At 35.1% G+C, this 18,174-nt stretch overlaps 1 protein-coding gene across 5 annotated transcripts in view; it reads right to left on the reverse strand.

Annotated features, from left to right (window-relative positions):
* The window catches only part of PLXDC2 (plexin domain containing 2), a 510,869-nt gene that overhangs the window by 148,602 nt on the left and 344,093 nt on the right, over positions 1-18,174 (reverse strand). For all 5 annotated transcript variants that reach the window (XM_025464029.3, XM_049097150.1, XM_025464027.3 and 2 more), the window contains one exon: positions 1,449-1,571. In XM_025464029.3, coding sequence (XP_025319814.1) covers positions 1,449-1,571 — 123 coding nt within the window. The remainder of the gene's footprint in view (positions 1-1,448; positions 1,572-18,174) is intronic.

Consider the following 18,174-nt stretch of genomic DNA (forward strand, 5'->3'; position numbering starts at 1 on the left):
ATGGAGGGAGAGACAAGAGACTATTTATTATGCTTTATGATTTTGATGCTAATATTATGAAATCTCTGTCATCAGAATCCTGTGCCCATGAGTGTTTGTCTCCAACATCACCTAGTAAGTGACAGCACTCAGAAAAGAATCAACTTTCATCACATCGTTTCCTATTTACCAAAGTGATTGCCAGGAAGGTTATGGGAATAAGCTTCAGGGAAGTTTCTGGCTGTAATTCTGTCTCAAGTACCCTTACAATCTATTCATACATCCTTGGCATTAGCATCTCATTAATTTTTTTAAGGAGGATAGAGTATAATAGTTCTTAAAATAATAGGAAAGGGTACTTACTATGGCTAACATTTGCAGTTACTTAATACTGGAACATACTCTAGTGTCATTCATGTTGTTTGGAATGTGTTTCTCTGAGTGTATATCTATGTTTATCTTCCTATTTCATTTGCTATTGTGACCTGTATAAGGGCTTCATCACACTGGTCAAAAGATTACTTTTAGCAAAATGATCACATTTCCCCAATGCTACTGTGACTATTAAGTCTATACCACCCACTACTGAATTTCTTTCTCGGTCTTTGAGGTAAGAGTAGAAATAACTGTTCACACCAAATAGCTCCATTATTTTAAAAGATGAAATTGTCATTTGGGCAAATAAATACTACTTCTGTATTATAGAGTACAGAAATTTTTCTCTTTATTTTTTCAAAACAAACTTTTCTTTGCCTATTTTCTCTACCAAAGTTACAGACTTTCATAAGGTACAGACATGAAAATACATTTATCTTCAGAACCTTAAAATTTTACTTAGATTTGAATAGCATTTTGTCATATAGTCCAGGTTTTCTCTATCTTATATGTCCCCAAAAGACATAACAGGGATATACTGTTGTCAGTATACTTGATAAACCTTGGTAGGCTCTATTTCCTATTTTAAAGTCGAAGAACTTGATTTTTGTAAGCGCATTTTAATCATCCACTACATTCTTTTTTTAAAAGGTGTATTTATCCTATGGTTTATATGGTTCCTAAGTTTTAGAAATTTAATATCAGTGCATTATGCCTCTTACCTCTATTTGAAGATAACAAATTGTTCTTTTTAAATATTTTTAACACTAATGACTTACTGCAAATAGCATCAAATAAATGTATCAGCTTTGTTTGCGATGTCGTTTACAGCAACTCATTTATTATAATGCCTACCAGGTGTTAATAAACAATTGTTCAATGAACAAATGAGTGAATGAATAAACGAGTGACTTTTGACCATATATTTCAATATACATATTATAGTTACAGTGTAATATTTGTCATCACAAGGTATTTGCATTAAGCATTTTATAATCCAGTTTACCAAAAAAGGTTACAAAATATTAATGTGAATCTGATGATCAATGTTTAAAATTACACATTCAGTAAGGAATAGGCTAACCAATACATACCATTATCAAAATATCTGACTGTTGAATTTCTGGATACACTGGGATCAAAATTTGCCATTAAAGGTGCTATGTACTGTGTGGCTGTTAGCATTCGATGTACAACTTCTCCGGTGTATATGAAACCTGTCATTGCAAAAATAGGAAATACGTTAAGGAAAATCCCAGATAAAATTTTAATTATCATACCTCCAACTTAATTGTAGTCACATTTTGAAAATAAATATATATAGTAGCTACAAAAAGGAACATAATTAATGTCTTAATGTCCAATCAACAATAGTCAGGTCTGGATTAAGTGACAAAAGTCTCATAATCCTGTAGTACTTCACAGACTGGTAAATCAGAAATCTAGAATGTGTACAATTTTAATTGTGGGAAAAGTGGCTATTTTCTGGAAGAGATTATTAGGCTAAAAACCCTATTAGGGTATGGTAAGTAATTCAAATATTCAATCTGCCATTATTAATCTCTTGTTATTTTAACACTTGCTGAATATGCAAGTCCTTTTTACAAATGAATGCATCTTCATGATGTTTAATTGCATTTTCATGGAGTTTAATTGCATTTCCCAAACTGTAATCTCAGTTTGGGTCACTTTAGAATCCGCACATGGATACCTTTAACACTAAAATGCAGAAAATGATCTGGACTTTACTTTCAAAATTGAAAGAATGTTAAACACCCATGGGAAAAGCTTGTACATTTCTGAGTTTTAATAAAAGTAGCATTCTATCAAGAAGAAAAATGTTACATGTTGCAGATAAAATGGCAAAACATTGATAATGCACAAATGCCTCTCTGTTTAGAGCGTTATCAATTACAGCCTATTCTAGTGGTTGGATAACGAGAGAGAATTAACTATAAAGAACTTCATATTGAATTAACTTTCAATAGTTCCTATGTTACAACCCTATTCACTTCCGATTAGCTACACTGGCTTTATTTATTTTGTGGATTATCCATAGAAAATTGTTAATCCCGCACTGCCTTCTTGCCTCCAAAGTCTTTAGCTTTCTAAAAGGAGAGTCAGCTCAGAGAATGATAACTAATTTTAATATTAATCTAAGAAATGCAAAATTAGGGCAGCCCGGGTGGCTCAGCGGTTTAGCGCCGCCTTCAGCCCAGGGCCTGAACCTGGAGGCCTGGGATCGAGTCCCACGTTGGGCTCCCTGCATGGGGCCTGGTTCTCCCTCTGCCTGTGTCTCTGCCTCTCTCTCTCTCTCTCTCTCTGTGTGACTCTCATGAATAAATAAATAAATTCTTTAAAAAAATGCAAAATTAAGAACATATATGTAAACAGGCACACACACATGCACACACACACTCAATATTATAAAATAAAACCCAAAACAAATTATTTGTGATAATACAATTGTAATGTAATGTTTAGGCAATCACAAGCTTACTAAACACCTAGGACTACTATAGATCATTTTTCTATTTGCATAAGAATTAATGAATAAAAGAAGCAAGATTTTTAAAAACCACAAAATTGTGGTAAAGCTTCTGTGACCTTACTTTATGGTCTGAATAAAGCTTTCATTGGTGTATTGTTGTCTTATAATTTCAAATTTTCAGTTATAATTTCTAGGTAAGTTATTAGAAATTTAAATCTGCAGTTATTTACTTTGAAATGAATTTCTTTCTTTTTTTAGCAGTGTCTTCTTTCCCTTGATTTGCTTTTCATTTTTCATCAAGGGCATAATTGAATTTTACGTATTCACCTTTAAAAGTATATTTTTTAACTAGTGAAATCTTTACCATGTATTTTAATCATTGATTATATCTTGTTTCTTAAATGCCAAGTAATATCTTTTAAGATAAATTCCCTATATCTTGGAGCAGAATTTTGTACATTTGCAATTTCACATAGCTCAGGTGTACTAAAAGATAGTAAGATCGGATGATAAAGTCACTGTTTTTATTTTATTTCCCTGTAAATTTTCAGAATCACCATCAATGTTCAAAGCCAATTATTACATCCTTAAAATTATCAAGATGAAGAATAACTACTTTTCAGGACCTACGATTTATTTTTCTTCTCTCATCAGCATGCCTTTATAATTTCACAATTAAGGTGGCTACAAAAATCCTGTAAGGAAAAGATTAAATTATACTCTGAGAATGTTCTGTAAGGGACCGTGGCTCTGGATAGTTATTTCTCTATTCTCCATGTACTAACAGAAGAAATTTCATTTGATTTAAAGAAGAATGGGGGGGGCAGTAATTCATGGCAGTATGATAACTGTGAATCAATATAAAATTAATTTTCCAAGGCAAGACTAAGAAAAGCAGCAGTAATTCCCAGGAAGACAGAGTTGCAAAATGCAGGACCACTAATGATTTCAGATACCTAATTCTTAACTCCTTAACTGCTGCTTCCTTTCATCAGGAAAAAGTTTTTCAGAATTATAATTTCCGAAATTTCAAAGATGAAGTCTCACATTGTTCCCATGGAAGTAAGTAAAAATAGGGAAGAATCTGTGAATATGTAAAAACTATAATTATAATTCTTGATTCTTCTATGATTGTGACATTAAAATAAATTATTATTGCTGTTACTGTAAGTAGTACAGTTGCTACAGCTACTATGAACAAAGAATAGCTACCATAAAACTTCAAACATGGCTGCCCTGCTCTTGATCTATCACCACTATTACCACTGGCACCACCCAGAATAATGTGAAAAATAACCCAAGGATGAAAAAAAAAAAACTTATTCCACAATAGGAGTTTAATTTTGTGAATTCTGAGAACACTTGCTTGTTTTCCTTAGCCAATTTTGCAAGCCAACTCCTAGTTCTTGGTGACCCACGAGTGAAATGCCTCATGGGGATGGGTTCTACTTAGTCTCATCACATTTCTAAATTTCGAAAATGTCATTTCAGCAGTGGCTAATAATTGAGTGAGAGAGAAACCTCATAGGCCTGCTGAGGGCAGGGAAGTGTGATTAGGTGTTGAATAAGAACCAGCTGTGCAAATTTAAGAGTCCTTTTGTGACGCAAGACTTTTCCAAAGCTTCAAAGGCACTTAGAGCTGTCACCCCTATTTAGACATTTATCTTCTTTCTTGAGCTTTTTGGGGCATGCTCAATTGTAGAGAAAAACATGTATTTCGTTTTTCTGGTTGTTTACATTTTGGAGGAATTCAAACAAAATATAGATTTTTTATTTTTTTCAAACTTCTTTGTAGCCATGTGAAGGGCTAATCATAAAATATCTCCTTTGATCACTACATGCTTCTTATCGAAAATGAGTTCGAGGAAGGAACAAGCCATTTTCTCTGTGAAAATTCTAATACCTATACCCTAGAGCACAGTCATAGTGACCTCAAGTCCTATTTTGGCCTCTGTTTAATCAGTAAATTCTACAGATAGGCTTACATTTGATTCCTCTATTGCAATTCACAAGTGAGACTTTAATCAGTAGGTGAGTGACATATGATTACAGAATTTATTTAATGATACAAGGAAATTACACCCTAGTGGTGTGACTTAATTACTTGACATCTTTGAGCCTCAGTTCTTTCATCTGTTAAATGGGGGGAGTAATCACTGGGCTGTTGTGACAGCTGAACAAGTTGACACATATGAAAAGCACTTAAAAACAGTGTTTAAGACAAAAATTTGCAGGAAATAGCAAACACTTAAATTTCCTCTACTTTTTACCTCTTGAAGTCTTTTGTGTCTAACGTATACTAGTTGATTGGATTGAAACTGGGAGCTTTATATGACTTCAAAATTGTGCTTCATACCCAAATGGTATGATATGAGTTTCTTTTTGTTATTCCAGTTTGGATTAAGGTATGCCATGGACTCTAACTACAGGGCAACATATAATTAAAAAACTTTAATGTCTAAAGTTCTGCATTTGAGATATCTTCCCTTCCCTGCCATTCTGATGGAGTAGGTGCCTTGTAAAAATAGTAACAACCTATTGGTTGCAAATGGTTGTTTCATTTAACTGGATGTGTCAGAGTAATAAAGGCTATAATTGCCTGTGAAACATTCTATGAAACTTTAATGTGTAAAAGGGCTACATAAAATATTTTATTTCCTCACTTTTCAGTTGATATTTTTGACCCCAGAGGAGAGGTTGGAGCTAATGTATATGCCTACAGGGCATTGAAAATTAATACTTAAATGCTCCCTTTAGAGTACAAATGACTGGTGTATGTCACTGTTGTCACCTGTGTGATGTGTCTACCATGATCCCTACATGCTAATCAAATAGCTCTGAAATTTATGGTCCTCGTTCCATGAGGATTTAGAGAACAGATTCCTCATACTGACCCCTTGCTAATTTTATATATGATCTGTTCCCTTTCTACTCATGAAAACCTGAGTTATTTCACTGGGTGGTGTTTGAGGGTATTGTTTTGTCAAATTGCTCAGTATTTGTGGCAGACAACTGGCTGGAAGCAACCAAGTGAAATCTGAGCATAATTCAACTTACATTATGCACAAATGGCATTTTATGAATCATGATACATTCTCCCATGCTATAAACTACCCCCTTTCAAACAAATACTTGTTTGTAGTTAAGTCAGCCTTTTAAACAAAGCCATATGTGGCAGCAATTGCTAATTTGAAAATTAACTTGTGGTAAGTTATCTGGTAATGTAACTGTCTGCCAGCTGCAACTGTACAATGACAGGTTTCATGTAACAGGCTCCCTCTGGACAAAATTGTTGCTCATAGACCTCAAGGTTCACTGTGAGGATACTGGTTTGTACATGCAACCTAGATGGTTAAAGAAAAAAAGAAAAAGATAAAACAGCATTTCTGAGGTTCATGTGAGCTTACTAACTACTGGCTCCTGGGAAGTAACCTATAATATTGTCACTCACCAAATATTTTCTCTTTACAATACCAACCAGCTGTGAAGGTGAAATATATCAGATGTATTTTCTATAATAAAAATTTTAAATATATATGTTAAAATATATCACATCTCCTAAACTCCTTTATTCCACTGGCTTAAGGCACCACAGGGAATTGCAGATCACAACGAAACCATCCATTGGGGGGAAAAAAAGCAACAAGGGACAATTTGATTATTGGCTGCAAATTATGTTCACAAAATTACCAACATAAAGCTTTATGTTGACTATATAAAGTGCCTCTCTCCAACTCCAGAAGGAAAGGGCAGGAGCCAGAATTGCACAGATGAGGAGGAAGAGAGACAAAAGTCTTTAATTTCTTTCATTTTCATTTTGAACTGCTAACAAAATGGTAGCCTATGGTTCTTGCTTTCTCCATATTGGTTCTCAAATAAATCAATGTGACTTATTCTTATCTCAGATTAATTCCTAATGGTTATTGTCAACAGCCCTTCCTCCCCCTCCTCCAAATGCTTCTGATTATGTAGGATTTCGGAGATGAGTCCATGCACACTGCAGATGGTGAATGACACTCCCTTTTGTGTAGTGCATAGACTTCATGGCTTTTCATGGAAGCACTGATTGCTCTTGTTTGGTTGAGAATCAAGTTCATCCCCTCTATTCAGATTGATCCAGGTAATATTTCAAAAACCTTACTTCTATGTGGGGAAGAATGAGAGGATTGCTTTGTTTTTTATTTTATTTTATTTTTAATTTTCAAATTTTATTTAAATTCAATTAGCCAATATATAATACATCATTTGTTTCAGATATAGTGTTCAATAATTTATCAGTTGTGTATAACACCCAGTACTCATTACATCCCATGCTCTCCTTAATACCCATCACCCAGTTACCCCAACTCCCAAACTCCCCTCCATCAAACCTCAGTTTGTTTTCTATAGTTCAGAGTCTCTCATGGTTCTTCTCATTGCTTTGAATTATTTATGCTTCCAGACTGGGGATTGAGGGATCCTGCTGTCAAATGCTGGTCTCACATGTGACACCAAGTTATAGCTGGGAGTTAGTCCCTAGCACCTGAGGTTTGCTTAATATTGGGATATGCTGCTCCATGTTTGCAAAGCCTCTATCTTAAGTCCCACCTGGTCTCTTGGATCCTGCTCTCTGTGGGTAATCTTTCTAGAAAACAAAAACTTGGTTTCCTAACCTATGAATATCAGCTGCCCCTGGAATTTCTGCCCATTTACGGAGACCTAAGTAACCCCTTTGGGAAACTACCAAGGATGGCCCTAAGTTACCAGCTGGTCTTCCATCTGGGCTCCAACTTGCTCTAGAGAGGGGAGTTCATGCCCCGCTGTGGTTTTCACTTCATCCTCAGTATGTCCCATTACTATGGAGAATAGTAAAAACTGTCTCATCCTTTTCAAAGGACTGAACAACTATCCTTGAAATCCTTTTTTAAATGACAAGCAACAGCCCCGGAAGCAAGATGATCAAATGTAACAAGATGCCGTATTTGGGTAGGGAACTTTTTTCTTCCTGATCATACCATACTGTACTTACTGAGTAATCTGTAATACTTCCTATCTTACTTTAAAAATCAGGTAAATTTAAAGTAAAAATATCACATAAAGGAGTATATCTCCTTGGGATTCTCACCAAGAATTGTGGCCTATCCAGCCTACAGTTGACAAAACAAATTTTATTCCATGGTTTTGAAATTATAACTATGCTTTCCCACCTCCATACTTCCAAAGGTGATTTTGTTTCCCATCCTTGTTTAGACATTCCTAGGAGATATGGATACAGTTTTACCAGAATCGTTCCAAGTCATGTCATAAAAAGTCTTGAGTGTACTGATGATGTCTTCATTATCCTTCCCTTTTCAGTGCAAGAGAAATGCCATTCATCTAGACAAGAAAGAAGCTATAAAAGGGAGTAGAAGAGCTTTGCTTTCTCAAAGACCGCCATCTGCATTGTACCAAATCAAGGTTCTAAACCAAGGGCTTGCTCCTTTGTAGCATTAACTAAAGTATTGTTGCCAATTATTGCCTCAGATGGTTTTGATTTTAATGCCTTAGCATTTAACTTCTAGACCCAATCTAGTATCATATATACACTGTTTAGTTAGATGATACATAAATAGTTTATGTATATGGATATGTATATAATACACATGCAGTGTGAGTGTGTGTGTGTGTGTGTGTGTGTGTGTGTGTGTGTATTTCCCTCCATGAGGAGTCAAAGTGGACTGGACCAGCCTGGGTTTGAGTTCATCCTTTACAAGCTGTATGATCTAATGTCATCACTTATTCTCGCTGAGTTGCAATTTCTTCTGTAAAATTAGGTTAAAATCAATCCCTTCTAAAAAACACTGCTGTGTGCAGTGAAGAAAGACTATAGAAATGTAGCTGCAGTTCTACGACTCAAGATGTATATTTGGAGTATCTGTAATGCCTTGTGACATCCTTTCAAAATCAGAGTTCTGTGGAGGCTCCCTCTGCAGCTACACTGATTACTTTCCTCATCCGCTCTTGATCTCTGCAGCCCTGTGGTCAGGTTCAAACTGTGATACTTCCAACCTCCTTGAGACATGTGCCCTTTTACAGCCTCAGAATTGTGATCACAACTACTTTTTCTCAGAAGTGTTAGTAGTCTGGTCCGTTAAGAAGATGAATTGTCAGTGAGAGGAACAAAATAACCTTAACAAAAGAGCACTGACCCAATTGTATATTCATATTATACTTCACACTTTGTAGTTTCAATATGTCCTACAGTTTTAACATTCAAAACATTAGATGTCCGAAGAAAAACTCACACATTTGAGAAAAGAAAGGAATTTATGCATTTGGTTTTGTTTTAAATTTTTATTTTGCTTTTTTACATACATATATATGTACACATATATATACATTTTATATTATATATTTATATTTTTATATATTTTATAATTATATATTATATTAAATTATGTTATACACGTAATGAGAGCTAGTGGAACTCAGCACTATAGTTAAGTATTTTACTTCTTGGTTGCTAAGAACTAACCTGATATATTGACAGGAATTGGCTTTCAACATGGCCAAGGAAAACGAGTGTGTATTCTCTGAATTAGCAAAATGAAACACAGAGTTTTTGCAACCTGGGTTTTTCTTATATTATTGTCTCTCTTGAGAGGGAGAGGTAATCTTAGAGTATGTAGATTTGTAAATCAATATAAAATGTATATTGAATATCTTAAAATCAGAGGCAGGATAAAATCCTTAATCCCAGTTAATAATCCAGTTAGTTTACCTCCTCTAAAAGCAATTCAGACATGTTTTTACTCATTTTTCTGATCCAGATGCACCCAACCCATCAATATCTTGGTTCATACCATCTAGATTTAGCTTTCCAAAAGTCCATTTTTTTCAAAGATATAATGTATTCTTCTATAAAATTTATCGGGCCTATTATAGGAAACACTCTAGTTACTGAAAGCAGTGAGAGACTGAAAGCAGCCCTCAGATCTTTCTACATCCATGCCTTACATTTCTTTTGCAATTCTCAGCCTTATGCTAAATGAATAAACAAACAGACAAAAAAAAATAAGTTTATTCAGGGCCATCTCTTCCTAGTGTTGACTCAGGGGAGAGTTCATTAGAATATATATTCTTCTAGCACAGTTATTATACACAATTACTTGCATTCATTCATTTGGTACATGGTCATTGAGGCCAAAAAGAATAGGATGTGGTTAGTTACTACCATTTATCTCACAAATTAGATTATAATTCAAGTGTAAGAGATTCTACTTCCTATAATTTTACTGTGAAAAAATTTGAATAGATTTATTTTGATCAAAATATGAACAAAGTATTTTTCTTGACCTTGGGAATCTTTGCAAGGGCTATTTAGCTTTAAAAATTCTTAAATACATATTCAAATATTCATAAACATTCAAATATGGATATTTTGTGATGTTCAACTAATTTCTACTTGTTTATATATGACAATGTATATTAATGGTTTAAAAAATAAATGTTAAAAGATAAAATTCAAATAATGCATATAATATATGCTTATGCATTTATGAATAATAAGCAATATGTGTCAGTTTATTTATCATGTAGACTAAAAGATACAGAACAAAGCACAAATATGATCTTTAAAATGTACTAACTACTTTCATACATTTTTTTACATATCATTTCCTTCTTTTGTTTTATCATTTTTATACTTTATGTATGCATCCCTAAAGATGATTAGTTTTGCATGTTTATACTTAACTGGCTTGTATTGTAAGTATTTTTCTGAAATCTTTTATTTTTGTTTAATCTACATCCTTAGGGAATCATCCCTGTTGTACATATAGCTGTATTTCATTCATTTTTCACTGCTGTATCATATTCCACCTTAAAAATCCCACAATTAATTTATCCAATCAACTTTTGAGGACATTCGCATTGTCTCAATTTTTTTGCCATTTTAAATTGTGTTATTGTTTAAAAATTCTACATGTGCCCTGGTTCACATATGGAAAGTTTTATTGTATAAACCTAGAAGCTATATGATTAGATCATAGGGCATACACATGTGGAAGTTTACAAGATAATGCTGAATTGTTTTTGGAAGTAATTACACCAATTGACACATCTATTTATATGACTTAATTAAAATTATTTGATTACATTGATTAATTACACTACTCAACCCTAAAGTTGGGTAGTAATGAAATTGAATATTCTTTTCAGAAGCTCATTTGCCATTGAAGTTTCCTTTCTGTGCAGTGTCTGAAAAATTCTTTGCCTTTTCATTATTGATTTCTAGGACTTGCTTTATAGCTTTCCAAAAAAAATTCTGGATATTACATATGGCTTCTGCTTTTTGTGCATTCTTAAAATGTTTCCTTAATCTTAAATTATTAAAATAGTCTTCCTTATTCTAATGATATATGTATCATATATATATATATTCTTCTTTATTGTTCTTTAAATATTTTATAAATTTACCTATCTCATTATTTCCTCCACTAATATTATTTTTGAAGGGATAAAACATGAGTCAATTGGTGTTTTTTTTTCTCTACAGTGATAGCCCATCACCATATTTTAGAAATTTCATCCTTTCCTTACTGACCTGCAATTATCACTTTTTTAAAGATTTTATTTATTTATTCATGAGAGAGAGAGAGAGAGAGAGAGAGAGGCAGAGACACAGTCAGAGGGAGAAGCAGGCTCCATGCAGGGAGCCCAACGTGGGACTCGATCCCAGGATACCAGGATCATGCCCTGAGCCAAAGGCAGACACTCAACTGCTGATCCACCCAGGCATCCCTGAAGTTATCAACTTAATCATAAATCTAGTTTTTATAAATCTATGTGACTTCTCCCTGGGATCTGTATTCCAATCAACTGGTCTGTTTGTTAATCCCTGCGCAGATGCCACAATATTTTATTATTATGAGTTCACCATACATGGTGAATCAAGAACATGGAGAATCAACTATCTCTATTTTCCTTTAAGAATATGTGGCTATCAAAAAAAAATAGAATATGTGACTATCCTTGGTCTTTCACTCTTTCATATACATACTTCTGGGATTAGTTTATCAAGATACACACACCCACACACACACAAAAGTAAAATAGCAGTGTTGGATTTTGACTGAAATTGCAAATTTCAATTTCAATTTGAAATTTTAAGTAAGTTTAGGAGGAATTCATTCCCTTTGATTTTGAGTCTCCTAATCATTAAACATGGTATGTGTGTGTGTGTTTGTGTGTGTATGTGTATGTGTGTGTGTGTATAAATATATATGCATATATACTTGCAAGCATTCTAGATATCTTTCACTATTTTTAATTGATTTTAATTAATTTTTTCAAAAGTGTCATGCACACCATTTTTTTTATATATTCCGATTTACTTAGTGTTTTCTGAAGATATTATTAAAAACTATTTTCAATCATATTTTCTAAAAGTTTGTGGTGGCATTCAGAAACACAATTGTCTTTGCATATTGAGTTTATATGCAGCCATCTTACTCAACTCCAGAACTAATACTCACAATTCTTCTGTACACTTTGGGGAGCTTTCATTTACTGACAATCATATCATTAGAAAATAATGTGAATGTTTTTTCTCTCCAATCCTTATATCTTATTTTCTTTTTCACTAGCTATTTATTGTATATTGTTTTAATGTAGGAGCAATAAACTTATTTTAAGATAGATATCTAAACGATAAATTGAAATCTGTAGAACATGGAAGAAATATAATTAAGAATCGAACTAAAACAGCTATCAGAAAGATATTTCATAAGACCGAAAAAATATTTTGTAAAACATTTAGATGAAATGTCACTGCTGAAGAATAACAATTCCAATTATTTCTCCTTTCTATTCCTTCTTCTTTCTAGAGAATTCCCTCAACACCTTAGATAGAAACAGATACATTTATCTCAAGCCATTAATCTGTAGGTATCTGAACACCTTACTTCTCTTGCTACTTCATTAGAGATGCCATTTTCTCCCATTTCTTTCTTAAGATTTTTACTTCAATTAAACCTTCACATCTGATTATCCAACCAAGGTAAAGTAGTAGGAAATGTTATTCATAAAAGTGGCTCATTTGTTTCCCAATTTACAGTGGCTTTGGCCAGAACAACCTTTACTGGGAACAGGCAGAAATGAGTATGTAGCAAACAAAGGCTGGCAACAGAACAACTCTGGGACTCTTAGGTTAACTGGCAGGACCAGCAGAAAAAGACCTTCCAAGTGCAGCTATAACATTTTATTGCCTCCCAGGGAAAATTAAAGAGATTTTTAGATACTTTTTTCCCCCAACACCTTCACATTTATATCTGACAAAAAGGCTCTGGGGGGCAAAACGAGCATATTTTAGGATGAAAAGAGGAGCTTCTCAAAGGGGGCTGTGGGAAAGCATGGAAGGTAGACTGTAATTGGTAACCTGGTTTTCTAACATATTAGCCTTTGTGAAGAGCAGTGAGAGCCAAGTATCTCAAATGCACTTTTGTAAAACTGCTTCAAACTAATCAGAACTGAAGGGATACATTTTTTTAAAATTTCACTTTATGTCTGCTAAGGCAGAGAATAGAAGGGTTGACCATGCTGGGAAGAATTCTTTCCCTGGACATTCATTTGCAGTTCCTGTTCGGTGTGAGTGGAGCAGTCGAGGTGGCTGCAGGTAGAATTTGGCCTCAGTGACATAACCCAGCCGTAACAGTGCCTCACATATATGTCCAAAGCTCAGTGAAACCAGGGCAAGCCTGTATTCCATCAGACACCTGTGCTAAAGCAGTACCTTTTTACATTTTTGAAAATAAAAACTAGTAACACGTTAAACTTCCCGCAAATTCGGGCTACAGAAGGCATGGGGAGACATAAAATTTAGTTGGTTGCATTGTTCAGGTTTCAACGTTTCCTTTTTCATACATTGCCCTTGTCGGAGACCATATGCAGGTACTTGGTGACAATTAGCTCTCTCTCTCATACTTAAACCTCCCCTCAGGAAAAATCTGATGAGTTATTATGTACTATGGTACATAATACCATATGGAAAATAATCTTTACCATGTTATGGTAAAAATAGTCCCCTCTCAGGAGTATTTATATGTTATTAAGAAAGACCTAAAATAATGGTCCTCTCCTATTGTTACCCACAAAGGGATGAAATCCCCCCAGTAAGTGTCCACTTACTGATGACTTTAAGTAGAGGGTGAACACAGGTCCCCCCAACCCCATAGCATCTTGTGAAGGCTACGGGCTAAACTCATATGAACTTGGGTCCCCACGGCCCTTCAGGTGGCTGTTACCATCCTCCCTCAGCTCTGCTGTGGCCATTGGCTCTGGACCAATGGCTTTACAAAAAAATTAAAAAAAATGAAAAGATCCCAATTTCATTAGATAAAGTCATTCCAGAGACACTCCTGTATGACAAAAAGGTGCTAACATTTTTTTTTTTGCATTGTAGATTTGTTTTATCTCCTTATTAGATAAGCTGGGAAGGATAGGTGGGTCAATTTACTCATTTTTGTATATACTGCTTAGCTTGGCTTGGCAAATTGGTGGCCATATAAGTATTAAATTTTGTTTCAAGAGTGGAAATAGTCCCCATACACAGCTCAATATATGAAGCCCTGCCTGTTTTGGCCACTGCACCCCATCCCCTGCATCTCCTCCACATAAACCCTGTGATTCAGTCACTCATGGCTCTCTGCGGGTGCCAGGCGTTTTTATGCACTTTCACATGCTGCATTTTTTCTGCCTGAAATACACTTTCTTCCTTCTGTGCCCTGAAAAATCCTATTCATTTTTCAAACTTCAATTTAAACATCTCCTCTTGTGTGAAGCCTTCTTTTATCCTCTCCAACCCCGGAAAATCTGATTACACCCTTTAGGCTTCCATCCCTGTGCTCATCCTGACTTCTATTACAGGTCTTACCAAAACCCATTTACAATTGTTTATTTTCTCATTCACCCCCTGGTCCATTCCCCCTCTCTTATCATCTGTTACAAACCCTAGAGTAAAGATCATAACTTTCCTGTGTTTGTGCCTCAACACAGAGTCTGGAGGTCATGCATGTACTTGTCTGATTTGCTAGCAATTACTGAGTGCTTTGTATGTTTGAGGGATTCCATGAGGCAGTGAGGCCAGAGGTGGGAGATGGCCTTCCCTGACCTCCCAGAGAGTGGTGTGTGATGAGGCTGGAGAGCAACAGATGGTGGGATGCCATGCCAGCCAGAGCCTGGGTTTAAGAAGGTAAGGGAACACACCAAAGGGTTGAAGCAGGGGCTTCATGTGACAAGACTGACCGCACTCAAAGAACATTCTGGTACATGCCACATTCACAAGAGAGTTTATTTCCAGAGAAGAAGAGTGGAGAACTCATGGAGAAGGGTACATAGTAAAATTCAACTGTGTCTGTTTTACCCTCCAACTTCCAAATTGGCTAACGGGTACCCAGAGTTTTCTACATTATCTATCTATCTATCTATCTATCTATCTATCTATCTATCTATCATCTATCTGTCTATCTATCTATCTATCTATCATCATCATCATCTATCATCTATTATCTATCTATCTATCATCATCATCATCTATCATCTATTATCTATCTATCTGTCTATCTATCTATCTATCTATCTATCTATCTATCTATCATCTATCTCTCTTTTTTTGGTATAGCTGCAATATTTCAAAACCATGTAAAGTTTATTCAGGCAGAGTGTAGACAAGCAACCAGGAGGACATACTTAAAATAGGGTGAAGAGTTAGCTGCCTATTTCAATAGTTTGTGGAAAGATGGAACAGGCTTACATGAAGAGTGAGGTGGCCAGAAGTAGACCCATCAGAGGGGTTTTCCAAAGTAAATTACTGTCCAGATGTTTTACTGGTGAGGAGGGAGTCAAATGGAAGATGATGGCGCCAGTTCCTAAGATGGGGAGATAGGTGGAGGAAAAGCCAAATCTCGGCTTCACAGCTGGTCTCAGAATACAAGTGTACAAACAGTCCAATGTCATATCTGTCACTCATACACAGCAGGAAGTACCACAACAAAAATCAGTCTTCTGGCTGATTCCCATCGCAGATCTTCCCCTGTTGAGTCACTTGTTTTTGAATTAAGCCCTGGGCACTGAAGCAGGAATGATGCAGATTCCTCTGATAGATCTGAGCCATTTCAAGGCTTGCAAATGGGAGGGATTACCTGCTAATTTAACCATGAAACTGGATTTGCAGCTCTACCCCAGATAAGGTGAGGCTGCATGGACACACATAGATAAAATATTCTCCAGGGAACTATAAAAGTCACTTCTAGGGTTACTTATTCCATTTGTAACTTGCCATCTGTGGTCCAAAGAAAACTTGAAGTATAGCCAGGGGTGTGTGTGTGTGTGTGTGTGTGTGTGTGTGTATCATATATGTATATATACATATATAACATCTATTATATATATATAACATATATTATGCATTATAAATGCATTATATTCCTGCTGATAATGTATTTGTCTGCAGCATTAGTATTTCACAAGTACTATGTAAGGATACATAGCAAATACATTCCATGATAAAGATTTTCTTTCCAACTTTCACGCAGACCTTTCTTTGGAATAAGCTAAGGCAGCATAAGTATTGACATAATGTTAAATAAATAACATTATGTTAAAACATAAATGTTAAAGGCAATGAAATCAGTATATTTAAAAAGCTATAAAATAGAACTATATAAATGTTATACTCTGATAGAGATCTTATTCTGAGGGCCCCCAACCTAAAACAGATGAACAAATATGAGAGCCTAAAAAACTAAAAAGGTCATTAAAGTTCCCCACAGGCTATTCTCCCACCAAATCGGAGGTAATGGAGAGAAAAACAGAGTCAAAATGCAGGAAGAATTACTTTTTCAATAAAAAAAATAATAAAGATTATTGGAAGAGCAGAGGAGTTATTTAAAATCCAAAATCAGGACAGGGGAATGGCGAACACTAAAAGAGAATCTGAATTTTTTTTGTTTTCCTGAGTGAGCCATTTAAGTTTATATATCTCCATACTGTTCAGTAACTGAAAGACTCAGAGACTATCGAATAAGATTCAAGTGATGATCAGAATGTTGTGACGGGGTGTTAGAAAACATGTAAAGGTGTATGTGAGGATCTGTGAACTTTCTATATAGCAAATTCTTCTCAGATTCTTTGCCCTCTGGGAAAGTTAACTTTGTTATGAGAAAGGGTAACCATGAGATTGGCACTCTGGGATCTCATGGAAAGTTTACAAAAGCATTTGGTTGTTCATTCTTTTTTTTTAAAGAATTGTGGAAAGAACACCTAACACAAGATCTAGCCTCTTAAGTTTTTAAGTGCAGAATACAGTATTATTAACTGTAAGCATTTCATATAAGCAGATCTCTTGAGCTTATGTCCTTTGGACAGCAACTCCCCCAGTTCCTATCACCCAGTTCCCGGCAGCCACCATTCTACTCTCTACCGCTATGAGTTTGATTATTTGGATACCTCATATAAGTGGAATCATGCAATATCTGTCCTTCTATGACTAGCTTATTTGACCTGGCATAAAGTCCTTCGAGGTGCATCCATGTTGTTGCATATGGCAGGGCTTCCTTCTTTTGAGGGCTAATACTCCCTCAAAGGGCTAAAACTCCCTCTTTTTCCTAAACTAAAAGTGACTTTTTCTTTATCCACTCATCTATTGACAAACACTTAGGTTGTTTCTAATCTTCGCTGTTGTGGATAATTCTGCAATGAACACGGGAGTGCAAATATATCCCTGAGATTCTAATTTCAACCCCTTTGGATAAACACTCAAAAGTGAGATTGCTGGACCATATGGTACTATTTTTGTTTGTTTGTTTGTTTGTTTGTTTTTTTGAGGAAACTTCACACCGTTTTCCATAGTAGTTGCACATTTTCATATTCTCACCAATAGTGTGCAAGGGTTCCAACTTTACTGCATTCTCTCCAACACTTGTTAGCTTTTATTTATTTATTTTTTTAATAAAAAGGAAGCCTAACAGATGTGAGATGATAGGTCATTGTGGTTTTGATTGGCATTTTTTCTGATGATTAGGACTCTGCAGCATTTTTTCATGTACCTGTTGGCCATGCATGTGTCTTCTTTGGAGATATGTCTATTGAAGACCTTCACCTATTTTTAAAATTGAGTTATTGTTATTTTGCTGTTGATTTGTATGAATTCCTTAGAGATTTTGGATTTTAACTCTTTACCAGATAGGCAGCTTGCAAATATTTTCTCCCATTCTGTAGGTTGTCTTTTCATATTAATGATGGTTTCAATTACTGCACAGAAGCTTTTTAGTTTGATGTATAGTTGACCCTTGAACAATGAGGAGGTGAGGGGC

The sequence above is a fragment of the Canis lupus genome, chromosome 2, assembly GCF_003254725.2.
Source record: "Canis lupus dingo isolate Sandy chromosome 2, ASM325472v2, whole genome shotgun sequence".
Taxonomy (NCBI): domain Eukaryota; kingdom Metazoa; phylum Chordata; class Mammalia; order Carnivora; family Canidae; genus Canis; species Canis lupus.